Source organism: Varanus komodoensis, unplaced genomic scaffold, assembly GCF_004798865.1.
Source record: "Varanus komodoensis strain SLA01 unplaced genomic scaffold, ASM479886v1 scaffold81, whole genome shotgun sequence".
Taxonomy (NCBI): Eukaryota; Metazoa; Chordata; class Lepidosauria; order Squamata; family Varanidae; genus Varanus; species Varanus komodoensis.
Genome location: NW_025336495.1, coordinates 2,553,337 through 2,580,035, shown reverse-complemented (window position 1 = coordinate 2,580,035; position 26,699 = coordinate 2,553,337). Strand labels below are relative to the sequence as shown.

Here is a 26,699-nt window from a genome sequence, read left to right as displayed (position 1 = left end):
CAGGGCTGGGCAGGCCAGGCCCAAAAGGCCAAAGGTCTGGAGCCAGAACATTTAGCAAGGGCTGGAGAAAAGGCATACAAAACCCATGAAGGGGGAACATGGGTGTGTGTCCTTGCTTGGAGAACCCAGCAAGTCCGGCTTGAGCCCTGAGCCTATTTATTTATAGCATTTTTATCCTGTCCTTGACGGTGATACAAAACTAAGAGGCAGAACACAATAAAATATAAATCTGATAAAACCCAATATTAAAATCTCAATCAAATCTTAAGATACCGGGAAAAATCAAAGGGTTTTGGCCAGGCGCCGAGGTGAATAAAGGGTTGGTGCCAAGCACACTTCTCTGGGGAGCATCTTCCAAAGCCAGGGCGCCACTGCAGAGAAGGCCCTTCCCCGGGTAGCCACTCTTCTGATCTTCAAGGAGGGCTCCCGAAGAAGGACCTCCAACCTGGACCTTAGGGGGCAGGCAGGTATATATGGAGATGTTCCTAGGCTCTAAACCTAGGCCCTTTTTGGAGGGCACTGAGCCCAAACCTGGTTTAACAGTAACGAACTGAAGAAAGGAAGGTAGGCAGATGGGCCTCGAAGTCCTCATTCACAGTTAACACACAGTTCCCCAGCCACAACCTTTCCAGTTCTGGTGTGAGGGATATATTCATTTATCATAATTATGCCCACCCTTTTTCCTTTTGCAGGAAACACAAGGTGGCTGGCAGAATTCTTCACCTCTTCAGTCTGTCCTTACAACAACAGCCTTGTGAGGTTGGGCTGAGAGTCAGTGACTGGCCCAAAGGCACTCAGTGAACTTCAGGACGGAGTGGGGACTCGAACTCGGAGCCCCCAGATCCCAGTGCAACAGTAAACCATGCTGATTCTCTCTTCAAGTCGCAAATGTCATTTCAGAATGTGCATCAAGTCATCCAATGCAGCACCGGCAAGTTTTTCTTGTTGTGAACTGCGAGCCACCCAGAACAAACACTTCAGCTTTGGGCAGCGCAGAAATGAAATGTTAATAAAATTATGCATTTCGTTGCCCCCTTTTCCCCTCCTTTTTAGGATGATGAATCTTTCCTTGTGTGGCTGTTCTCAGAGTCACTTCCTGCCTAGTGAAACAGTGCCCTGAATTCCCAGGCAGTACCCAGATCTACCCATCTCCCTTCCCTCCTTCAACCTGCCGCACAGCAAAGCTCCTGCCAAACCCCAAAACAGGAGGACACCCCCTTTCTTTTGGCAAGCATATTCGCATGTTGGAACAACTGAATGCATCACAGCTTTCAGCCAGGATCTGTGCAGCCAACGAATTGTGCCTGACTTCCTCCCAATTTAGACTTTTTTTCTTCTTAAAGGGGCATAAAATGCTTCTGCCAAAATACACCAAAAAGGAAAGACGGACAGACAACTTCTCGCACGGGAGCTGCTGAACGAAGTTCTGTTTTGTATTGGCTGCTTTGAGCAAACAACTCTTGCATTTTTGGTTTCCTCTGGAAACCTGACCCATTCATTAGGGTACTATGGATCTTTAAAGGTGTCTCCGCTGGAATATCCCCCTACCTCTCTTCTAATGGGGATAATTTTTTTAAATCCAAATGAAGACTGTAAAAACTGGTTCCGATGCAATAACATCTTAGTCTTGTTCTCCTGTTCCATCGACTGCATATGTACAAGTGTATCGCAATGACAGGTTGGAACCACACGATGGTTGGATGAGCAATTTTTTCTTTCCAAGCCTCTTCGTAATTTGCAAGAAAAGAAAAAAGAAACAAAAAGGCTTGGAGCATCAAGAAAGATTCCCCCCAATATTTTTCAGTCTTCTTTTTTCATGAGTTACTTGTTATCCATCCTCTTTTCTTCAAAGATTAAATTTGGGAATGTAATTCCAGCCTTCTTTAGAAAGCAGAAAAGAGAATAGCAACCAGGTATGTGATCTTTACAACTCTCTTTCCCCTTAGTAGGTCTGGCAGCAGCAATGGGAATTAATAGCTCAGGAAACCTTCAGAGTTGAAAAGCAGGAATAATAATAACAATAATCGTAAAAGTAATAGTAAAACAACTTGAGTATTTCAGAGGAGGAAAATTGAAAAAAACCCTCACATATTACATTAGAACACATGATTGCTTTTCAATTACTTGTGCTTGGAAAGAACATTGTCCCCTTGGAAAACTTTTGATTTTAAAAAGTAATCCTTGTGAATGAACTATGAAGTAAAGGATTTGAAATTCTATTGATAGGGCTTCATGGGAGAAAGGCTTTGTTTGTGGCTTACTGGTAAAAGGATTGGTAATCAACAGAATTCCATAGGTGTTGTTATGGAAGGTTTGCCCCACATGTCCAGGGCATTCTTTCCAGCTGGTTCCCAAGCACTGGTACTTTGGTGCCCGGTACCCAAGTACAAAGTTTGGCAGGGGGCCCTTTCCCATCTAAAGATCAGGGTTCCAGGCATTTCAGAGGGGCAGGCACTGGATTTGCGAGAGGTGCGCCTTTCAAGGCTCAGCAAGATGGACGTGTCCAGAGGAGGGCGACAAAGATGGCCCAGGACCTTGAAGATGGAGTCCTCAGAGGCAAAGGTTGGATATATTCCACCTGGGAAGAGACAATGAAGAGGTGATAGCTGCCTTCTAATATGTGTAGGGCTTTTGCATCGGTGGTGGAACCAGTTTGTTGTTGGGCTGCTCTGGTAGTAGGACTTGAAGCAGGAGCTGAGATTACAAGAAAAGGAGGGTTTTTCAGTCAGCGTTGCGAAGAACTTCCCAATGGTCCAAATGGTTTGGCCATGAAAAGGGCTAGCTTGGAAGGCGCTTCCCTGGTTATGAGTTTTCTGAGCAGGGTTGGGTGGCTACCAATCGGGGGCACTGTGGTGGTCGACCTACTTTGCCAGCTGGCCTTTCCAGCGAGGGGGTGTGTGGCTTTTGCTTGGCCTTCTCCATCTGTGCTGCACAGATCTTGAGTGTTTACCATCTGTCGCTCCCTCGTTGACCAAACCGGGTATTTCTACCAGTGTTTCACCCACTTGCATCAACGCCTTGAGTGCTCGGAGGCATTTGGGCACATGTAAACTCCTGGATGCAAATGAGTGCTAATTTCCCCACCAGAAAAGTGAAAAAGCAGGCCTGCAAGTCTGCAGAATCCGCACATCTGATTCATAGTAAAGCAAACCTGGTTAAATCTGATGTGGATTTTTCCAGTATCCCTACTTGGAGGATTCTCAGTGCGTTACAAATTCTGAGCACTGCCCTTCAATCACACGGCAGTTGCAATGACTGTATAAAGAACTCGCAGTGTCAAACTCCACATTTCAGCAGAGTCTTCTTCAGTGAAACTGTGAGGGAGTTACTGTACGGTCACGACACACAGGGGGTGTGTGTTCTGCATTCACAGTCTCAGGTCATCCCCAGTGGTTCTCTGGCGGGAGGTTTGTGCTTTTCCCATTGTGTGGATGGACAGACTGAGGCTACATAATTGGGAAGGATCCTGCTTCAGAGCTCAGCACACACCTTGAACTCAAGCTCAGCCCCAAGCGCTGCCAAGGACAAAGATTCGGGATGCATGTGTGAAGAGTTGACACCCATATTTTAAACACTGAACAACACAACTCCCTGTGGATAAAATGGATGAGGATTCAGGGGAAGTGAAGCTAAACTCTTCTTCCTGATCTGGGCAGGTGATCTCTCCCTCCATCACGTTGGGAGAGATCATTCAACAGGCAAGCCCCGTCTGCCGTTTGAAATGATGCTGTCGGGAAACTGTCTTGCCCTGGAGGGGATTCACCTTTGGAGACAAGCATTCACCTGTGTGAGGCAGATCAGGGGAATTGGGCCCTGGGGAACGCAAGCGCCTAAAGGTGCAGGCTCAGCCGGCTGCCAGACACAGAAATGCTGGATTGAGGAATAGGGATTCCTCATGAGTAAAAGTACATTTGGGAACCAAGCCCAGGACTAGACGCATCTCAGATGGGACTGATAACACGTTTGTCTCTGCAGACTCAGCTTAGCGAGCCTGCAGCTTTTGGCACGGAGCACTGGGACGTCTTACACCAGCTCTTCACCTTGCATTTCCTTGCCAGCTTAGATTTCCTCTGGCTCTCGCTGTGTTTGGGCTACCTGCCGACCTTTAGCCTTTGGTATTGACCCTGCTAATTCCCTGGAACATAAATGCTCGATTCTGTCTGTTGCAATCCAGCAAAGATCTGCAATTAATAGAAAATACTGACAGAAAGGTTGCATGAGATCCGTCCTTTGGATCTGTGGAAATCCATCCCTAATCCATGCCACTTAGCCAATGGTGGCATGAGGGGCCTCTCTAACCTCCACCCCCTTCAGGTGACCTTGAAGTATCCCATGATTTTGTTGGTACCAAAAGCTACTGTGACGTCCCCTTGAGAACCAAGGTGGCGGTGTAAAAAAAATCCATTTGGAAGCCAGATGCACCAAAGAACCTGCAGGGTTTCATCCGGAAACCCCTGAGCTACACTGAGACCGGTCACTTCACCCACCCGCAAAAGGGAGATTGGAAACCAGCTGGTCCTTATTTAGGGCCCGGATAGACTGAGAGAGGACACCTGTGGAGTTTTACTCCTTGGAGCAAAGATAAGAGGAGAAAGCATGGCTGCTGAAGGAGCTGCAGGCTGGAGCAGCTCTGTAGGCTGGCGCAGAACGTGCCTAGTGATGCAAGGGCAGTTCCCCTGGCCCTGTGAAGCGGAGATGCTGAAGCTCTGGGGAAGTGCATGAGACAGGGAAACCCGGATTCTCCAGGAGGCAGGTTCAGGTCCCCACTCTGCCATTGCTAGTTTCCCATCCAGGTGGCTGGCGGACCGAAATACCATTGTAAATGCTGAAAAAAACCTCTCCACCTTAATTTACTTGGGAGGGGTCAGGTAACCCGGAGCTAATCCACACTCTGTGCATGTTTTATCCCTAAAGCCAGGTAGCTAATTTGTTTTCTGGGAAGTTTATGCTCAGAAAAGACATCATATTTATTATATAGGTGGATCACGAGACTGGAGAGGAAAACATCTTTAAATCCAAAGTTGCTGATAGGTTTTCTTCAGCCTTCCTTCCTTGCCATAAAAACCGCTGCAGAGGTGGAGACCCTGGTCTTCAAAGAATTTCAAAGAGAGAGAGAGAGAGAGAGAGAGAGAGAGAATGAGAGAGAACGAGGCAAGCTGAACTACACACCTTCCTGTTGCCCGGACGGGTACCTGCTCTTGGCTCAAGCAACCGTCTCATCTGCCATCAGCCCATTTTTCTCAGCAAATGGCAGGAGAGAGGGAGGCAGACGGGGCCCCTGGGACAAAAGGCAACATTATTTGCCGAGGAGCCGTGCACTGCAACGGATGAATGGGGCATTCAGACACACAAACTTACAGACTAGATTATTTTTCATCCATGGATCTCGCTATGCTATGCTATGCACAGGCGGGGGAGGTGTTGGGGTTAATGCTGGCACATTCGCATGTGTTTAGGGTAGATCTGGGGGGATCCTGAGGTTAAGGGCACCATCCCTTACTGTTGGCTATGCTGGTGGGGGCTGATAGGAGGAGAAGTGGAAAAACATCAGAAAGTCACCAGGTTAAGAGCACATTTATTTACCATGTTTTTATGCTGCTTCCCAGTCAGAAACACTCCTAGACGGCCTGACATACAGTCACTTAAACCTGACAATCCCCACCGTGGACCTGCCATCTTAAAAAGACACAACACACAAAGAAGAAGTGATGGGGAGGGAAGAGGAAAAAAGAGCAGGCCAAAGGCCCATCTGATATGCTTTGTTCTTTTAAGAACTAAATGGTGCCTCTTTCCAAGAAATGTGTTCCACAGCAAGGCAGCAAAAGGAAACTCCATTCTAGTCTCGTCCACATGATTTGGGTTAGTTTCAAATGTGGAGCTAGCGTGCTCAGAATCTTTTGCTTCTGTTTAAAGACAGGGCTGGCAAGCAGGTATGTGGTTCGGTGAGGGCTCCCGGGTGTAATGTATCAAGAGAGCAGAGGCTGTTGTAAAGCGTGGGCTGGTGGTGCAGGGAGGGGAAGAGAGCTAATGCTCCTGCTCATCAAAACCCTGTGAGGAGCCACACTGGCTGATGATGTTACGGTAATCAGGGTGTTTAGGATGGCAGAAAACGTTCAAAGCATCTCTCCAAATGGGGGAAACGGAGTTTCAGGGGCCAGATGTCCTTGTTTGGTGGGAAGCAGGCAGTGAGTCACATCAGGACACTAAATCATCAACTCCCATTTATTATTTGCTTGCTTGCTTACTAAATGTGTAGCCCACCCATTGGCCAAGATGATTCTCTGGGTGGCCAACAGACAGAGTGGCCGTGGCTGACCAGGAAAGGGACGTGAGTTTATTGGCCCTTTATTGACCCGGCTGCTGTGAAAAAAGCCAAACTCCACTGCAGGCACAATTAATACACAACTGAAAGCAGCAGTGCTGATTTCGTGATGGCTTTCTGGCAGTCCGTGCTTCCACGGATGCTGGGAAAACTGACAGCCAGTATGGGATCGGGGTTAAGAGCGTAGGACTGGGACTCAGGTGATCCAGGTTCTAGGCCCCCCATGGGGCCAACTGGGTGACATTGGGCCAGCCACAGACTCTTGGCCCAGACTACCTCACAGGGTTGTTGTTGTGGGGATAAGATGGCACTCAGGAGGAGGGATGGAAGCCACCTTGCGTTCCTCAAAAGGATATAAATCTAATAAATAAATAAATGCTGTTCACTGCACCTCGGAAAGGGTATTGTCAAGTTGTACAATATGCAGGAAAGGATGGCACAACTGAATAGTTACACAGAAGCATAGAAACAGAGCGAGTCAGAACGAGCCTCCTGGGCCATCTAGTCTGACCTCCGGCACCAGCCGGCTCCGCTCACAACATGCCCACCATGTGGACGTCCAGCCTATCTTTGAACACCCGCACCGATGGGGTCTCAACGACCTCCCGTGGAAGCCCATTCCACACCCTTGGGGTCCCGACTGTCAGGAAGTGCTTCCTGGCATCCAAATTGAACCTTGGCTCCCTGAGCTTTGCTCCGTTGGAGCATGTCCTGCCTTCCTCTGCAGGGGAGAACAGGTCTCTACCCATCTCCATGTGACATCCCCTCACATACCTGCATGTCACCAACATATCCCCTCTGAGTCTCCTCTTCTCCAGGCTGAAGAGACCCAGTTCCCTCAGTCTTGCCCCATACGGCTTCCCCTGCTAACCGGTCACCAACCTTGTGGCCCTACGCTGCACTGACTCCAACCTGGCTATATCCTTCTTGTAATGAGGGGCCCAAAACTGAGCACAATACTCCAGTTGCGGGCGCACCAGAGTCGTATAGAGTGGTAGTAATACCTCTCTCGATCTGGAAGCCACACTTCTGGCTATGCAACCAAGGGTGGCGTTCACCCTCTTGATCACCGCATCCCACTGCTGGCTCATGTTCAGCCTGCAGTCAACCAGCACCCCGAGGTCCCTTTCGCAAGTGCTGCTCTCCAGCCGCTTGTCCCCTAACCTGTACTTATGACACCTATTCCTATGCCCCAAGTGCAAGACCTTGCACTTATCCACATTGAACGCCATCCTGTTGTTTCCTGCCCACTTCCACAGTCTGTCCAGATCCTTTTGGATCTGGAGTACCTGCTCCTCAGTTGTGGCCACTGCTCCAGTTTTAGTGTCGTCTGCGAATTTGATCAGCAGACTGTTCACCCCTCCTTCTATGTCATTTATGAAAAGATTAAACAGGATCGGCCCCAGGACAGAGCCCTGGGGGACCCCGCTTGTCACTGGCCGCCATCCCGATGATTCCCCATTAATGGTTACCCTCTGCTTTCAGTCAGTCAACCATGCCCTAATCCACCGGACAGTGCTCTGGTCTATCCCAAAACTCCTCAGTTTCTCCACCAGGATATCATGGGGCACTTTGTCAAAGTTGGATATTTCTAGCTTGGGGGAAGAAATGGTGGCCAGAGGCACATAAAATGACATGAGGAAAGTGGATGGGGGAACTTTAGGATCATCTGCCCCTGGAACTGATGTTCAGTAGGTTGACAGACCGAATGAAGACTCTCTTATCTTCACATCAGGTAGAACGAGTTGATCACATTTACTGCAGGGATGCTGGCCACTTTCCAGAGAGGACTTGACCAACTCACGGAAGATTGGTCATAATTGTGAGCGTGCATGCGTCTTTTGTAAGCAGAGGGACTGTAAATTCAGCTATTTCCAGCGTTGGGTATCTAAGATGAACTCTGCTGGACCGAAACACAGGCTCCCCGGTCCAGTCTTCTGGTTCCCAAAGGGCTCGCAAAGCCAGCACTCACACCATGGAAACTCCAGGGCCGCCTTCTTGCCCAGACCCTGACGCCCCCCACCTTGGCTGAGACTCCCCAGTTTCCTCTGACCTCATGTGCTGTCCACACAGTGGCTGAGGGGAAATGGGTCTTCCCAGCCAGAAAAGATCTTTCTCCACTGCATGCCAAGAATTAGGGGGACTGGCTTGGTCTGGAATGGGCCATGATGTCCCATGAGCTTTGCCAAAAGTCCTCAGCCTGGTTTGTTGGTGCCCAGCAAGGGTGTTGCCTGCGTGGGCGGACGTGCTCTGGGGGCACAGAAATGGGCCCGGTCACGGCGTGCTCCTCGCGAGCTCCAGCACAAACATCCCTCATTCAGCTTCCCGTGACATCCCCGCTGGGTTCTGGAGTTACAAATCAGGCAGATAAATGCATCAAGCTAATTGGTATTGCATCTGTTATGGCTCTGACATCATGAGAGAAAGGCACTCACCTGCCGCTTACCTTTATGTCTCAGGGCTGCCTCTGCAGTCATCCCGCGGGAAACTGTTGGAAGATCTTCCGCGGCACCTGCGAGAAGCAGAAATGAACATTGGTTCCCATCCAGGACACAGGAAGAGAGATCCAAGGCCTGGACTCCGGGTGCCCCCTGCCTTGGTGATCCGGCTGACACTGGCCTTTCTCCTCTACCTTTTCCCAACAGGTACATTTTCCAACAGGTACATCACGTAGTGTCAGGACCCTTCATATCCTCAAAACCACAGACTGGTCTATGGCAAAAGCTCTTAATTCTCCAATGGACATTCAGTAATGCATAATCAGCAAAGAAAGTGCCTCTGAGCATGCACAGAGTGGTTCATTGAACTCAAACTAGAAACTACTCCCAAGGACCCTCCTTTTGAGTAATCCTGGACCCCTCTGGGCTTGCCCTTCTGGTGACAGGCCAGCTTCCTAGCTCTCGGCAGGCCCTCTAGCTGGCTAGCCCTTCTCTGCCAATGCTGTGTCCCGGTGTCAAGAACCAGACCAGCTTCTCCGTGTCCTGGCGCTCTTGCTCCACCTCCTCCCAGCAGACTCCAGCTAGGTCTTCTCCAGGTCTGCCTGAGTCCCTGGAGAGAGCGGCGTTGAGATAAACCCCCTTGCCTCTTTCCAAGGGCTCCTCTCCCCCAACCTCTGCAGAGCCGGGGTCTCCTGGCCTTGAACACCTGCCAAAGTCCAAACACATGGAGCTCCAGAGAAGGGCCACTGTGCCAGGAACAAATGCAAGGCTGGCTTCTGAAAGCTGGGACTGGCTGGTTCAGCCAACACAACCCACCTTTCAGCAACAACCCGCATTCGACTGGTACTCAACGCCAGAGTGTAGGTTGTCGGATTGTCTGACTCCAGCCAGAGGCAGTGGCAGCTGAAGTCCACCTGTGAGGTCTGATTTGGAATTGGATTTAATGGGGATGTCCTGGGATATTTGGAAGAAGCTCACTGTGCTGCATTTTTGCAAGTCAAATAAATATTAGAATGGGACCTCAGAAATCTCTTGTCCGAAGGAAATCGCACCCAGATTAAGCCTGCGGTCCCCTTGCTCCTTGGGGAAGTGGGGCACACAAACCCCAAATCCAGGCTAGGAGCTTCAACAACACGTTTTTTGAAATACCCCAAAGCCACCTCCAGCTTTCAGCCTGGGCCACGGCAAGTTCCACTTGCACAAGTGTCAAGTATCTAATCCGCACTGAGTGATCCTGGGAATGGATTCAGACATGCGGACACGAAGCCAGTTCTGTCCGCCAGGGAACAGGCACCCAGATCACGTCAGCGGCTCGGCTGCTGGGAGCCTTTTGCGCTGGTACAATGCAAAAGTCTGCCGTCACGCCTCCAGCTCGATGCTTGTGCAGAACCTTCAGCGGTTCTTGGCTCTCTGTCCCTGGAAATTTTCTTTCTGTTTGCTGCATTAAAAAAAAACGTTGGTTCTCCAGCATGCTGCAAAGGCAGCTGTCAGGGCCACGTACCTTCCTTTCCCAGAAGGGCTTTGGGCCTCCCATGACATTCTTGGCCACGTTCCTGTGCTCCGACCTTCATCACCTACTTGCGATGAAACAAATCCTGTTGCAGAGAGCCGCACATCCGGAGGAGCGTTTCCGCGCATTCGGACCTCCTCTGTCTCGGGCTTCAGTCCTGGGCAAGTGACTTGTCCTTGAGACTTCTGGAAATCAGGAGTGCTGTGACGGGCCAGGACTCCTGCAGCAGCCATATTGTGGGAGTGCCCACGAGACTCAAGGGTCCACCTGTCCAAAACGGCTGGGGATCCCTGCTCAGGGATGTCCAAGCACTGAGTTATGTCCAGGCCAGGTGTGGGCAGCCTGTGGCCATCAGGGGCTGTTGGAATGGCCACGCCAGTGTGCCCTTCAGGAAGGGTTCCCATCGCTGAGCAGGTGATACATAGAAACAGAGCGAGCCAGAAGGGGCCTCCCGGGCCATCTAGTCTGACCCCCGGCTCCAGCCGGCTCCGCTCACGACATGCTCACCATGTGCATACAGAAGTTGCGCCATGAAAGGCTGGACACTTTTTGCAGAGGCACCCCGGGAAGTCGGGGGACTTGGTTCTGACTCAGCCGAGGACGGAGGGAGAGGGGGACGCTCCCGGTGGCAGCAACTGCTATGGGGTTGGAATGGGGGCATTCCTAGTCCAGGAAGGCCTTCCAAAACCATGGAAAAGTTGAGCCAGATTGATGAAGGGGAGGAGGAGGAGGAGGGAAGAGGCACCGAGACAAGGGATATTTAAGGACTTCTTTTGGGGGTGGGAACCTGCCAGATTTCCTGGGTTTGTCCCCCTGGGCGCTGGTCTGCTCTGCTACAGCTCAGAGTCAAACGGGAGGGTGCTGCCTATTTCCGAATAGTTGGGGTTCCACCCCCTGAGGCACCACTGCATTTCAGAAGTGTCTGCCTGGGATGCTAAAAGGGCTTGGCTCTCGTTATTCTGCAGCCGGAATGAGCAACTTGGATCTTTTTTACATAGGCATGTCTTGAGCGGAGCTGGCTGGAGCCAGGGGTCAGACTAGATGGCTCAGGAGGCCCCTTCTGACTCGCTCTGTTTCTATGTTTCTATCTCTTCGGGGGGGCTTTCTGGAAGCAAGCACTTGGGCCGTCCTCCTTGGCTAGGGGGGCATCATCATCATCATCATCATTATTAGAACATTTCTATGCCGCCCCTTGCCGAAGCCTCGGGGCGGCTTACAACACAATATCATGGCCTCAAGAGCCCCATGTTCCAATAGATCTCAGTAAATGCCCCCATTCTCTCTGCTTGTGGTTATTCAGGGGGTGGAGTAGAAACATAGAAACAGAGAAACAGAGCCCTGCAGGATCGGGCCCAGAATACCGGGAGGGGGGAGGTTCCAGCATTTCTGCTCACACAGCAGCCAACCCAAAAGCCCACGTTCCCTAGCAGATGGTGCACACAGGCACACTGCCTCGGATGACGGAGGAATCGTGGCCCCATGAGGACTAGCAGCATGGAGAGCTGCATGAATGCGCCCAGTCCCTTTGAAAGCCCTCCAAACTGGTGGTCATCCCTCTGGCGTGTTTTGATTGTCATCGACAGTGGAAATGGAGGGGCCACGGCACACTATCAGCTTCTCAGCTGGCAAGCAGGGCTGGCGCAGCACCTCTGGCCGCCCGGCTCCGTTAGCCCAGCGCCCCCTACAGGTCAAAGCAGATAATTAATCCCCGTCTCTTCCATTTCAGCGGGCGGCTCCGAAACGACACAGATGCCCATTCCTGGTGAGAGCTCATGCACAGGTGGAAATATTAAACCAGCTCTTGCGGCTTTGTGAATTCAGAAGCCGTGATTTGCGGTTTGTCACGGAGAGTTGGGAAGGCGGGTCGTGAGACAGTGCCTGGAGCAGCAGGGCCCAAGTGGGGGTTTTTCTCCAGCAGTGGGGCAGCCCTCTGGGACAGCCCCCCATGGGGTTATCGTCTGGGGTTATCCCGAGTCCCTGGGAGCCGTCATGAACCAACAGGCTATGGGGGAATTTTGCCATTTTTAACCCCTCTGCTTGTTCTGCTGTGAAGACGACAGTCCTGATAACCCCACAGGACGGATTGCAGGCAGCCTGGGAAGCCTTTCCCTTGCAGGCAATGGGATCCTGCTTCATTCCCACGCTGATGGCGATGCCTGGCTCTCAGCAGCCGTCTTGGCTCCGCGATGGCTGGAGTGGCAGCGCAGCACAGAATCTCTCATGGGGCAGTTTTGCTGCCCGTAGCCCAGGGGTGTGAGCCTGGCGCCCACGGGCCCAATCCATCCCTCGCAGAAGCCAAACCTGACCCCCAGACCACCCTGCCTTATTCCTCACCACTCCTCCCGCTCAGCTGCCGTTCTCCCCTCACGCCAAAAGACCAGATTGTCTCTCCTGAGCATTCAGTTCCTCGGAAAAAATCGCTTTCGGGTGGGCCAAGCTGCCATTTCTGGCACGTTGCCCCTCCCCGTTTTCCCACCAGAATGAGAATTCAAATGGAATTTGGCCTTTGGGCTGAAAAGTGTGGCACTCTGCTCCACGGAGAGTTGCCCCAGAAGCAGGGCAGGGCGATGCCTTGGATTTGATTTTATTTGTTTGTTTATTTATTTAGCAAGCTTCTATGCTGCCCCATTCGCCAAAGCCTCGGGGAGGCTCACAACAATAAATAAATAAATACACAATTAACCATAGAAAACAATATAATTGGAGATGTCCTGGCCGAAGATATAAAATCAATAAATAATATTAACAATTAAAATGACATTTTAATAAAAAGGTCTTGGCCTGGTGCCGAAAGCAAATAACGACGGCGCCAGGCGGACCTCTCTGGGGAGCGCATTCCAGAGGTGGGGCGCCACCACAGAGAAGGCCCTGCTCCGGGTGCTCACCCTCCTAATGTCCTTCACGGAGGGCTCCCGGAGAAGGGCCTCTGCCACAGGTCTCAGGGGGTGGGAGGGCACGTATGGACGCAGGCGCTCCTTTAGGCCCCTCCTCAATGGATGGCCCCTCCCATCAGCCCCTTCCAGCCTGCAAATGGTCAGGGACCATGGGAACTGCCACCCGACATGCCTGGGCAGCCCTCCGGCGGCCTCCTGCAAGGCGGAGAGGCCCTGACCGGCGCCTCCCCCCCAGAGGTCCGGCTGGTGAACGGGCGCAGCCGCTGCCAGGGCCGCGTGGAGATCTTCTACAACCACACGTGGGGCACGGTGTGTGACGACGACTGGGACATCGTGGACGCGAACGTGGTGTGTCGCCAGCTCGGCTGTGGCCACGCCATCGCCATGCCAGCCACGCTCTTCTTCGGCCAGGGCCGCGGGCCCATCCTGCTCGACAATGTGGACTGCAAGGGCCGGGAGCCGTCGCTCAGCGCGTGCAGCAGCCTTGGCTGGGGCATCCACAACTGTTACCACTACGAGGACGTGGCCGTCACGTGCAACGGTGCGAGGGCTGGGCCCCGTGGGCCGCGATCCCAGGGTGGGCGGCTCCGGCGAGGGTGGAGGCCACGCATCCCCGCCATGTGGGGGGATACACTGCCCTGCTGATGTTGGCGTCAACGGTCCCCCGTCTTGGGGAAAGGACTCAGGGTCTGCCTCCTGTGGCACGTGGGCACTCGGGACTGTAGCCAGTGGGTGCGTTGGGGGCCCTGCCCCCCACATTTTCACACACGCAATTAACAAAGCACAGTTTACTATCTCGGCCTTAAAAGACCGGGAAGCTGCATGAATGCCTCCCCACTTGTGCTCTGTTCCCCCCAAAATGTAGGCCGTCTCCAGGCTTCATGCAACCAGAGCTGTGCAGACGGGGGGCGGTGTCCAAAGTTGGCTGCCATTCTATTAATGGTGCACCATTTCTATTAAAAGTTACTCTCCATCTTTACAGGGATGGAAACATCGGGCAGGTTTGTGTTCACTGCCCTCTCTCAGCCGAGAGTTCCATTTTATAAAACTTGGCTCAGCATTGCACTTAAAAAATAATAATTTTAGCCTTTCTTGGTCACCTTCCAGGGCAAACCCTCTCCCAAGGCAGCTTAGTTCAAAGGCAGACATAATTCTGCTGCTATCTTGAAGCGGCCTCTGCAGCCATGCAGAGTTTCATGTTTCCATCTTGCTTCCCTTTGCAGAGCTATTTCCTACCCTTGCAAGAGGCTCCGCCAGCAAAACAACTGCAACCCCTTTCCACAATGGGAAACGTGAGTAACTGTGGCTCATCTGTAGCTATACGGATTAGTTTCTCTATATGTTTGTATTAGTTAGCATTAATATTACTGCTGCAATACCATATGCTTGATGAGGGATGAGAAAAAATGGTCTCTGCCCCCAGGGGGCTTCCAGTCCTGCAAATGGCTCTTTGGAAAAAGCAGATAAAGGAAACAGAAGCAGGGTAAACGGAGGGAGAACATGCAATTAGTTTGGTTATACCTGAGACCAGTGTGGCCTAGTGGTTAGAGTGTTGCCCTGGGACTGGGCAGATCAAGGTTCTAGACTGTACTTGGCCACAAAGCTCAGTGGGTGACTTTGGTTCAGTCCCTGACCCTCAGCCTCGCCTGCCTCACAGGCTTGTTGTGAGGATAGACTAGAGGGGAGACGGACTGAGCTCCAATCAATGCACACGTGCCTAAACAATCTACTTGGGCTCAGCTGCATTGGAGCATGGAGGCCACCCCTTTTCGCATTGGAGCAGCCTCAATTCTCCATGCGCCAGTCCTGGGTGTTGCTGGCACAAGGACATCTTTGCACAAGATGGGGGGTTCCCAGGTTTGCCCCAAAGTACTGAAAAACTTCCAGAGGGGTGCCTTAAGGAAGACAGAGCATGCTCGGCGGTTGCAAAAGCCATAAAAACAAAACCAGGGAAACAGAATGGGGCGGGCACCCGCAATTACAGACCTGCTACATTGTATTGCTCGCCTCCCTGCTTTTCTTATCTAGAAATAATGTTCCAGAGGTGAGTTTGGAGGAGTGAGTCAAGGGGATGCAGGACGGGTGGGCAGGCATTATGAGGCATGGAGAAACGGAAGAATCATGCGAAGGATTTGGGGCTGGCCATGCAAAAGCCACACAGAGACGTTTGAGGGATTGGGTGGGCCCAAAGCAAATGCCCAATTTGTGCCTTCTGATAAGTGGATTGGAATGGGAGTCTCCTCCAGAGTCTGCACCAGACCGATTTTTATAGGATGCTCTGAGGACTGCCCAGAATTTGCAATCAGCAACATCAGATACCAGCCACTTTTGCCCACGTGGAATATTGAGGAAGGGAGAGGAGACCATCTCCATGCTTGATCTTTGTTTGTATGGCTTGATCAAAATTCTAAGGAAATATTAATGTTAAAAACCTCCACACTGGATAACCACTATTTTGTTTTGTAATTATCCCTTCGGTCTGTCTTTCTTTCTCATTCTTTTTTTTAAATTTTAGTATGGGATGTAGGGCCAGCATGGGCCAGATATTGTCCCTGGCTGCGTCTACACCCAATGACATCACTGCCCCACCAAAGCCCCCCCTGCCCCTGTGAGCAGCCCCAGAGGCCGTGGGCCAAGTCGGAGAGCTCAGCAGGCTGGATTGGGCCCACAGCCCAGGAGCTCTGCATGCCTGCTTTCATAACACCACTCAAAATTATAATCATAATCCTAATGAGTAGGATAATTTTTTTCAATTCTTCATTGTAGTTTCTAAAAGTTTTTTATGAAATGCCTACCACTTTCTAACAATTCTTCGCCAGCTTCAACAAAATAGCCAAATACGTTTCCATGCTCAAAAGGTGCATCGACAGCTCCCATTCGAATGCCGAAAGTGTTGCTATATGTTCTGCAATATCACTCTTCAAGTTGTCCAAAGGCCTATGAATCCATTTTGCCTTTTATGTATTAATTTCCATGAGACTGGTTGCCTGGAGTAAATAATTTAAAAGTTTCATGGAATGAATAATTTAAAAGAGTGAGCATGAAAGACTGTTCCACTACAACATTTATCTGTGTAATAACCTCCTTCCTAAAAGGAACTGCTCCTGGGCATTTTTGCTCCTGCCAAAGCGGATGCTTAGAAGAAGCATTAGCTGCATCGCACAGCCAGCCATTAGCTAAATTAAACAGTCCCTTATTAATAAGGAAAACCCCTTATTGCTGGGTCCAGGAGACAGGAAAGAAAAGGCTTCACTGGCTAAGATGCAGCCTAAGATGACGCAGGCCGAAGGGGGATCTCCACACTGGGATATATTTTGTTTTGCTGCCTAGTGCAGCTTCACCAACGCCCAGATGTGGGGCGGGGGCACGTTCAAATGACAAGATGGGGAATACGTGGCTCAGCAGCACTGAACAAGAAAAAGATCTCGGAGTGATTGTGGTTATGTATGTATGTATGTATGTATTTATTTATTTATGGATGGGACTTCTATGCCACCCCATTGGACTTTCTTTCTTTAGGGGACTTCTATGCCGCCCCATTCGCCGAAGCCTCGGGGCAGCTCACAACCATAAATAAATAGAGTCCAATAAAACAATATAAATTAACAATATAAATTAAGTTGCCCAGACCAAAGAATAAAATAAATAAATAATAACAATTAAAATAACGTTTGAATAAAAAGGTCTTCGTCTGGTGCCGAAAAACAAATAACAACGGCGCCAGGCGGACCTCTCTGGGGAGCGCATTCCATAAACTGGGCGCCACCGCAGAGAAAGCCCAATAGGCTAAACATGGGCCACCAATGCGACACAGCCGCCAAAAGGGCAAATGCTATTTTGGGATGCATTATCAGAAGTATGACTTCCAAATCACGAGAAGGAGTAGTTCCCCTGTACGCCTCACTAGTCAGACCTTACCTGGAATAGTGTCCAGTTCTGGGCACCAAGATTTAAGAAAGATGCAGGAAATTTAGAAAGGGTCCAGTGGAGGGCAACAAAAATGATCTGGGGTTTGGACACACTGCCCTGTGAAGAGAGACTGAGGGAACTGCGCATGTTCAGCCTTGAAAAGAGAAGATAAGGGGGAACATGATATCCCTCTAGAAGTACTTCAGAGGGGAAGGTCAAGATCTCTTCTTGCTAATGCCAGAATGTAGGCCATGGAATGATCAATTCAAGCTGCGGCAACCCAGATTCAGGCTGGACCTCAGGAGAAGCTTCCTCACTGTCAGAGCAAGACGACGGTGGAACCAGCTGTCCGGAGAGGTGGGGGGCTCTCCCACACTGGGGGCATTCAAGGCAAAAACGGACAGCCACCTGCGTGGGGTGGTGTAGTGTGGTGTCCTTCAAGAGCAGGGCTTGGGCCGATGGCCTTCTTGGCCCCTTCCGGCTCGATCCAGTGATCCGATGTCTCTCTGGCCTCCTCCAGGTGACGGGAGCGTCCGGCTGGTGAGCGGCGCCAACGCCTGCCAGGGCCGCGTGGAGATCTTCTACCGGGGGCACTGGGGCACCGTGTGCGATGACGACTGGGGGATGAGCGACGTGGGCGTCGTGTGCAGGCAGGTGGGCTGCGGCCATGCCACGGACTACCGGACCAATGCCTACTTCGGCCACGGCACGGGCCACATCCTCCTGGACAATGTGAACTGCGATGGGAGTGAGCTGCGCCTCTCGTCCTGCTACAGCCTCGGCTGGGGCATCCATAACTGCGGCCACCACGAGGACGCAGGGGCCATCTGCTCTGGTGAGCAGGCCCCCAGGCCACCTGGGCCCCGTGGCAGCCCCCCCAGCGCCCAGGGCCTCGTCTCAGCTGCGCAAATTGGGGGCAGGCTGCAGGCAGGAGGTGGGCAGATAGTCTGGGGAGGAGGACCTGCTTCCCTCTCAGGCAGGTGCGCCCCTGGGGCCAGTGGCGGGGCGGGAGCCACCACAGTGGGTTCCCCACGGCACAGCGTCGGGCTCGAAACCTGCTACGGGGCACGACCTCGCAACACCCCCGTTTGCTCTGCTCCGCTCTGCCAGGGCTTGGGATGACCACGATCACGGCCCCCACCCCCTCAGGCGCCCACAGCTACGAGGAGTCCTTCACCAACACAGCCACAGGTAAGGAGATCACGCCACCTGTCCTGCCAGCCCCAGACCCCACGGGGGTGGTTTCTGGCAGGCGTGGGCAGGCGTCAGCCTTGTGGGGCCTTCTTCCCCCCTTTTTGCAAAAAGCAGGAATCCGGGCGGCCACCAACCGAGGCCTGGCACAACAGACGCACAGAATGAAGGCCCCCTTCCCCATCTCCAGTTTGACTGGACAGTGGCCATGCTGTCTGGGAATGAGAGGTGACGCAGTCCAGCCCCTCTGGCGGAAGCACGTGGGTGGGGAACATGGGATCAAAGACTTCAGCCTCCAGGAAGGGCGGTCCTACAGCTATAAAAACTCACCTGCCTGGCTAAGGTGAAGGAAAGGCACCTAGTGGCCTGCAGCCTCTGCCCCCTCTGTTCGTCTGTGCCCTGGAGGCGCTTGCCCACAGTCGTCCCCGCACAGCCTGTGCTGCAGTCGGAGGGCCACTGGCAGGCGAGAGCGAGCGGGCCTCTGTGCCGTTGCACTCGAGTGCTGGGCCAGGCCCTGGGGACCTGGGAGCTGGTCCCACTCGGTCACAGAGCCCAGAGGGGACTTTGGGCCAGTCTCCGGGGTGTGGGGGGGGGGCGATTCCCACAGGTGGGGTCCAGTGCCCACGGCAGCTTTTCTTTCCAGCTTCATGGGAGCGATCCGGGGTGCTGGATGCCAAGCCCCAAATAGGGTGTCCAGCACAGTGTGCCATGGATCCCTCCTGGGCAGGGGAAAAGAAAAGCTGCAGGGACAATCCAGGAGGCACCCACTTCCCCTGCCAGCCACCAATTCTCAGCCTAACCTACCTTGCAGGATGCTTGTGGGGATGAAATGGGAGGAGGAGGTCTGTGCGAGGCAAGCCGGGTTCCATGCAGGAGCAAAACCAGGGGGATAAATATAATAATAAATATGCAGCTCCTGAGATTGTGCGAGATGCTGCAGGAGTGCACAGTGTGGCTCCCGAAAACCCGCAGACACCCAGCTGGACCACACACAACCTGGGGGTCCATGTCTTCCAGCCCCGCAGTGTGGCAGCAAAGTGTGGTGCATGGCAGCAAGTCAGTGGCTGGAGAGGGGCTGATGGCACACGTTGTCTCTTGCTTCAGGTGAACAGGGAGCTCGTGCCGGCCCAGGCCAAATGGGCCTCGCCGGCTTCCACTCAAAGACCCTCTCCTCGTTTCCTCCTGTCTTTTTGGTGGTGGGGAGTTGCTTCATACCTGCCACGGTTCCATCAGGAGTCAGAAAGCCTTCCTGATGGGGGCAAAACTTCCAGAGATCTGATCAATGCCGAATCCTCCTGCCACCCCGATTTATACACACGTCCGCACAGCACGAGGCCACCTCCACCTCTGCAGGAATGAGGGCTGTTCCCATAGAACTCTCCCCACTCGGCATTCCCACTCTTTGCTCGGGCTGGCTGGGCTGAAAGCATCGAAAGGCCTGTGCGGGGGGGGGGGGGGGGGGGGGCAGGCCCGCACGCCGAGAGTGCACCCGCCGGCCCGCCTGGCCTGTGGCCCCCTCAGAGAATGGTCAGACCGGGGCGGGGCAGCTGCCCACCGGGCCAAAGGGGCAGCTGGCACCGGGGGGGGGGCATTGTAGTGGGTTCCCTCCCACTCTGGGTCCTTGCACAGCCCTGGCCAGTGGCCACCTCCCTGCACCCCCCGCGCCCTGAGCACCCGACTGGATGCTGCTCTGACACACATTTCTTTGCAGCCGAGGGTGGCAAAGATCTGGACTCCCCCGAGACAGAGATGACTGTAACCTCGGCCCGTCTCCTGCGGGGGAAAAGAAGTAAGTTCTGGGGCTGGAAGTGAGGCCTGGTGTGCCAGCCTGGGCAGGGCTGAGTCCCCAAAGGTTCTGAGGCTTCGTTGCACAAAACCAAGGACACACATCGATTTCAGGGAAAAACCTCAGGCAGGAAGAGGCGTGGGGGGGGGGGCGGCAGGAGGGTAAACGCCTGGGGGCAGAAGCCATGCCTCGGGGAGATCCGATGCAGCAGATTGCTGCGGCGCTGGGCTTCCTGCAGCAAGAGGGGGTGGGGCACTGATTGGGTCTCCAGGTAAAAGATTCGGGGGTGCCAGCTTGGTGTGCCATGCCATCGGCTCCAAAATCCCCAAAGACAACGGCTGGAAACGGCGTGCGCTGAGGGGTTCCCTGGCCCCGCTGCCCGCCCGAGACCGTGGGGGGCGCCTCTGGGCCCTGAAATCCAGGTCCACCCCCGCCGTCCATGCTCCTCCTCCTCCTCCTCCAAATGGGAGGCCGCCCTGCAGAGAAGGGCCTTCGAGGACGCGCGTGCGACCTGGGAGCTGCTCCCACTCGGTCACGGAGCCCGGAGGGGACTTTGGCCCAGTCCCGGGGCGGCGGGGGCGAGTCCCAGAGGCGGGGCCGCGTGCCCGGGGTCCCGCGCGGCTGCCCTCCTCCCACTGCCCGGCAGGTGGCGGCATCCGACTGGCGAGCGGGAACAGCAGCTGCCAGGGGCGCGTGGAGGTGCAGTTCCGCGGCGCGTGGGGCACGGTGTGCGACGACGACTGGGGCTTCCCCGACGCGCAGGTGGTGTGCCGCCAGGTGGGCTGCGGCCCGGCCGTCGTGCCCACCGTGCTGGGCTACTTCGGCTACGGCGCGGGGCCCATCCTGCTGGACAACGTGGCCTGCGCCGGCACGGAGGCGCACCTGGCCGACTGCTTCCACCTGGGCTGGGGCCAGCACAACTGCGGCCACCACGAGGACGCCGGCGTCATCTGCAGAGGTCAGCGGGGGCGGCCGGGGGGGCGTCGCGCGGGCGGCTTTCCGAAGGCCTCGCGGAACCAGGGAGCGGGGGCGGCCGGGGAAAGGCGAATTCCCGGTCGTTTTCTCGGGGGGGGCGGGGGTTCCGGGTGCCTTTTGAAGTGTGAGAGGTGCGGGGGGGCTTCCTCTCCTTATTTCTTGCTTTTACGCGAACTGCAGCCCAGCAGTGCAGGGCTGCGCACAGATCCTGATGGGGAGGCTTCCGCGGAGGGCAAATCTCGCCTTCTGCTATTCTTACCTCTGTGTAAGTGCCTGGGCCCCGATTCAGATCAGGCCTGTGGCAATTCAGGTAGGGGAAAATTGATGCTCCTCATTCCCATTTTCTGCTGAAATGTCACAGGGCAAGTTTATTTTTAAAAAATGGCGTGGAAACCGCACAAAAAGATGGGTGGCATTGTGGAAGCACATGGGACAGTTTTAAAGTTTAAAAAAATTAAAAGGCATCCCCCCCAGCCACCTCCAGCTTTTCAAAAGGTAAGTAGAAGACCTGCCCCCCATCAGAAAAAAATGGTTCTTTCACAGTGAGAGAAATATTTTGTGAAAATGGAGAGTGAGTTTCAGCAGAATGCATTGTGCTTGCTCTTGGTTCTAAAATTTTCAAAAACAGTGGTATAAAACACTGCGCCTGGATTTTTAAGGCGGTGGTCTAAACAGAACAGCACTGTTGTGAAGGATGCCCCCCAGACGCAGGTCTTGGCTTTCCTTCTTTTTTGAAACTTCCAAGAGTAACCAAAAACGTCTTTTGATCTGCATTCGCAATGCATCCCCTTGTTCTTCAAGACAGCACACTTTTCCCTGGTCCCAGGTGCAGGTGAATCTGGAAACTTCTTCTCAGATGACACTTTCATGACAACGACCTCGACTACCACTCGTCCCAAGGATGGTATGTGGGGCACAGGGCCAGCAGCTCCCCCATCTGTGCCGAGGCTGCCTGGGTTGGTTTGGAGCGGTGGGTGACCATCTAGGACAGGGGTGTCCAACCGTTTGGTTTCTCTGGGCCACATTGGAAGAAGAATTGTCTTGATCTGCACATTAAATACACAAACACTAACAAAAGCTGATGAGCAAAAAAAAAAAAAAAGGACTGTGCATGATATTTGTGATATCTGCCACCATAGATAAGCAAAGACGTCCTCACAAAATAATCCTAATTATGCAATGCCCTATTTGGAGAGACTTTTAAAAGCATTGAGCAGGTCCCAAGTTTGCAATCCCTAATATAGAAAATGAACATATCTGAGTAATAAAACATTGATTTTTGATATTTTTATTGTAAAAGTAAAAGAGGGCAACATAAAACTAGTGGGATATTTAACATTGTACTTGAGAAACTAATGCATCAGTATCTGGTTTGATGGAAGTAGTTGAAGTTCTCAGTGAGTTCTCAAGGTGCCCATCAGATATTCTGGTTCTAACTTTACTCTTAGCGTGCTTCAGTCTTGAAAATAGTTGCTCACAAATGGAAGCTGCACACTGCCCTAAAACTGAAGTTACACATGCGTACAAATAGCAAGAGCATACATACGTTTATTTTATGTGACTGCAACACGACATTGTCATCTACAAAGTTCAAGCTCGAGAACCACACAACTGAATTACAAACAAATCTCAAAAAGAACTCAGAATGTTTTAAGTAAGTTTACAAGTTTGTGTTGGGCCGCATCCATAGCCATCCTGGGCCACATGTGGCCCACGGCACATGGGCTGGACACCTCTGGTCTAGGACCTTGATTTGAGGGAGACGGCATGACCATGACAGGTTCAGGGGCTTCTGCTCTGGGCATCGCAGATACCATCTTGTGATCCACCAGTTTGGGAAGAGGAAGGAAGGGGAATATAATCCCGGGGTGTCCCTTTGCCCCGCTTTTTCCGGTGGGTCCAAGAGCTTCAGTGCAGGCAGTAATTCTGGGGGGAAATTAAGCTGAGACAGGTGTTTCTCACACCTGAAAAGGTTTTATTTTGACTTGAGCTGGCTAAGGTCTGAGACTGGCTGAATGGCGCTCCATTTGCATGCGAGTGGTTGTCAAACTGTGGGTTATTGTGGTGCCCACTCCTAGCTGTGCTGGCAGGCTGTGGCCTGTTGACCACCAAGAACCCTTGAAAAGAGCCTGGTTTGTTGTTGCTGGGTTGTGAATGCTGAGTTTAAACAACACAATTGCTTCCGTTTCAGCAGCAAGCCATGATTAATGGCAACCCATGCTCTACCCTTGAGCGTGGGTTATTATGTCTGAACCCTGGATATCTGTAGGAGCGTCTCTTTCCCTATGTGCCTGCCCTCCCCTTAAGATCTGGGTTGGAGGTCTTCCTTCGGGAGCCCTCTCTGAAGGAGATTAGGAGGGTGGATATCTGGAGAAGGGCCTTCTCTGCATTGGCGCCCCGGTTATGGAATGCACTCCCCAGAGAGGTTCGCCTGGTGCCAACACTTTATTCTTTTTGGTGCCGGGCGAGCCCCTTTTTATTTTCCCAGTATTTAAGGTTTAGATTGTGATTTTCAGTGGGGTTTCACTGCATAGAAGGGATGCTGTGCTCTACTTTGTTCTATTGCAAGACCATCCCAAGACTATTTTGTAGTGGTCAGTATACCAAACATTTAAATAAATAAATCAACCTGAGCTTAGCATCCCCAAACATTTAGGTGAGGGGCTGCAAAACTCTTTTCAGCCTGCAGGCCAAATTACCTTTTGGAGGAGTGGTCAAATGGGAGAGGTGCAGTTGAAAGCTGAGCAGAACCAAAGGTGAATAAGGTGCAAAGACCAAATGCTCGAATACCTGCATCTTATAACGCAAAACTTCTCCTGGTGGAGATTGAGTCTTAAAAGAGCCATTTCAGACTTTCAGGTTGGGGCAAAACGGCACAAAAGGCAGCAAGCCATCAAACAACCGCCAAAGAAGCTTAATAACCAGGACCAGAAGGTCCCAGTGCAGCACCCCAGTTCTGGCCGCTTGCATGAGCTGCTGCTTTGCCTCAGCCCAGTTCAAGGTACTGGTTTTAAACTATAATGCATATGTGGTCGGGACCACGATGCCTGAGGAGATGTTTCTTCAAGTGCAGCCCACTCAGGCACAACAGTGAGAACACACGGTGGCAAACCAGCTGCCTGCAGGATCCTCCCAGCAGGATCTCCACCTGCCCAAGTTTCTCAACAGCTGGTGTGTGCAGACACGACATTGGTGAAGCCGGTAGCCCTAGTCAGCCAGGCTAGTAGCCACGGTGCACCCCCTCCCTCAGGAATCTGCCCAGCCCACTTTCAACGCCTTCCAGACTCGTGAAATTCAGGGTACACGCCACTGGTCGCAATGAGGGGAAGGGCCTTCTCGGTGGCAGCCCCCGAGTTGTGGAACAAGCTTCCCACTGAGACCCTCCTTGCACTGATTCTGCCATCTTTCCGATGCCAGGATGTCCTCTACCACAGGGCACTGAGCCACCTCGAATCAGTGTACTGGGCATTACATCAGCTGCTTAATTAAGATCTTGCGTATGAATGTGTCTTTTGCACTTGGTATTGTAGCTGTTACATTTGGTGTTAGGTCTGGTTTTTAATGGGTGTGGTATAATTTTATGATGCTTTATTTTTACTTGAATTTTATATGCTGTTGCAAGTCGCCCAGAGGGCTTTGGTTATTGGATAGCACAGAATTTATTTATTTATTTATTTTTTAATATATATATATATATATATATATATATATAGAGAGAGAGAGAGAGAGAGAGAGAGAGAGAGAGAGAGAGAGAGAGAGAGAGAACACAGGAGACTTGGATTTGGTTGTGGCCATGGGGTTCCACACCTGCACTTAGCCACAGAGCTGTGGAGGGTCACTGCGATTGTGGGTTCAGAACAAGGGTCAGGGATACGCCCCTCTCCGTTCCCAAAGTCATGCCGTTCTCATCCTGTGCCCCCCCCCCCCCGCGGCCCGTTTGCAGGGTTCCTGCGCCTGGTCAACGGCAGCCACCGCTGCGAAGGCCGGGTGGAGATGTTCTACCTGTCCCAGTGGGGGACCGTGTGCGACGATGCTTGGGATCTCACCGACGTGAAGGTGGTCTGCCGGCAGCTGGGCTGCGGGGGCGCCCTCGCCGCCTCGGGGGAGGCCCGGTACGGCCAGGGTGCGGGCTACATTTTCCTCGACAACCTCAAGTGCAAAGGGAACGAGCCATCCCTCCTGCGTTGCTCCCACATCCGCTGGAACGTGCACAACTGCGACCATTCGGAAGACGCCGGTGCACTCTGCAGCCTGCTATGACGTGCCGGAAGAGGCCGGCTCCGGGCCATGCGCGTGTGGAAGTGGCTGAGAGCCACTGGGACCCTCGCCCCCAAGAGCCAGCCCCCATCGCCCCCGGCTTGGACGGGGCTCTGCCGCCATCCCTGCCCTTGGTGTTGCCGCATGGGGAACGCCCTCTTAGTTCTGAGATGGGACCTGCATCACATCCTGTTCTGGCGAGGTGCACCAGGGCCTGCCTGCAGCTTCCGGAGCTCGTGTTCCCACCTCTCCCGCAGACTTTCCTGGGAGCCGTGACTCCAGAATCCATGCTCCTGGACTTGCCCACTTTGGCCCCAAAGAGTCCGCACATGCAGTTCAGGATGGGAGCGTCTCAACTCCTCTGCTTTGAAACAGCCCAACCTGAGTCTGCCCGGATCCCGCCGGGGCCCCTGCACGAGCTCTGGACCCGAGATGCTCGGAAGCAGTGATCGCTGTAGCATGGCCCCACATTTACCCATAGGGAAGCCCTCTGAGGTCGTGCAGTCTTGCTCCCAGGTAAGTGGGCGCAGAACTGAAGCCATCCTGTGCCTTTTGGCGCTGTGGCGAAGAGCCTTGCTTTTCAGCACTGCATTGTAAGCAAACTCCGGTGCAGGACGGAATCCAAGCAGCTGCAGAAACGGGCACCCCGAGCCCTCTGTCTTATGAGTCAGAGGTGATGGAGACAGAAGCAGGACATATTTTTTGCAGACTATCCCAGAATGACTCAGAACATGTCCCCGAATTAAAACAGAAAACAAAACCTCCACCCATATAGAAGTGTCAGCTGAAGAAAGTGGGGAGAAAGAAGAAAGCCCGTGCAGTGGAGTGGTGAAGAGCGCAGACTGGGAGTCAGGCAATCCGGGTTCAAATCCCTGCTCAGCCATGGGGCCAACTGGGTGACTTTGGGCCAGGCACACTCCCAGCCCAACCTACCTCACAGGGCTGTTGTTGAGGGGATAAGATGGAGAGCAGCAGGAGGAGAACGATGGAAGCCGATTTGAGCTTGTTGCAAGAAAAAAGACAGGGTATAAATCTAATAAAGAAACCTAAGTGGTGATATCCTAGTTAATATCAGAGTGTGCTTAATTCACCTTGTTGGGAGTTTTCTGGTGCATTTTTGTTTTGAATAAACAAAAGGCTTTACAAATGTGTGTGCGAGCATATGCACAAGGATGAGTGAAAAGACAGGTCAGGTGGGGCCTTCAGGTGCCATCCCACACCTGTGCACCTTTCTTGGGACTCACCTGTGTGCCCTGCACCTCCTGTTTCTTAAAATGGAGCCATTTTCTTAGCAGCAGCCTTGAAACAGGTCTTCATTGGTGCTTGGAACTGGGTTCAAAGCCCTGGTTTAGCAGACTGGAGTTCACACCCCACTGCTGTCTTTTTTGGATGCAGGTGAGCTGAGCCATTTTGTGCT

At 52.7% G+C, this 26,699-nt stretch overlaps 1 protein-coding gene across 1 annotated transcript; it reads left to right on the top strand.

The window, feature by feature from the left end:
- Nucleotides 1-8,849: 8,849 nt before the first annotated feature.
- Nucleotides 8,850-26,351, top strand: SSC4D (scavenger receptor cysteine rich family member with 4 domains). The gene is made up of 9 exons (XM_044456104.1): nt 8,850-8,967; nt 11,997-12,032; nt 13,400-13,705; nt 17,594-17,908; nt 18,184-18,264; nt 19,976-20,053; nt 20,697-21,008; nt 21,852-21,929; nt 24,969-26,351. Exons 1-9 carry the CDS (start codon nt 8,850-8,852, stop codon nt 25,283-25,285), a joined length of 1,641 nt encoding a protein of 546 aa, XP_044312039.1. The 3' UTR covers nt 25,286-26,351.
- The last annotated feature ends 348 nt before the right edge of the window (nt 26,352-26,699 follow it).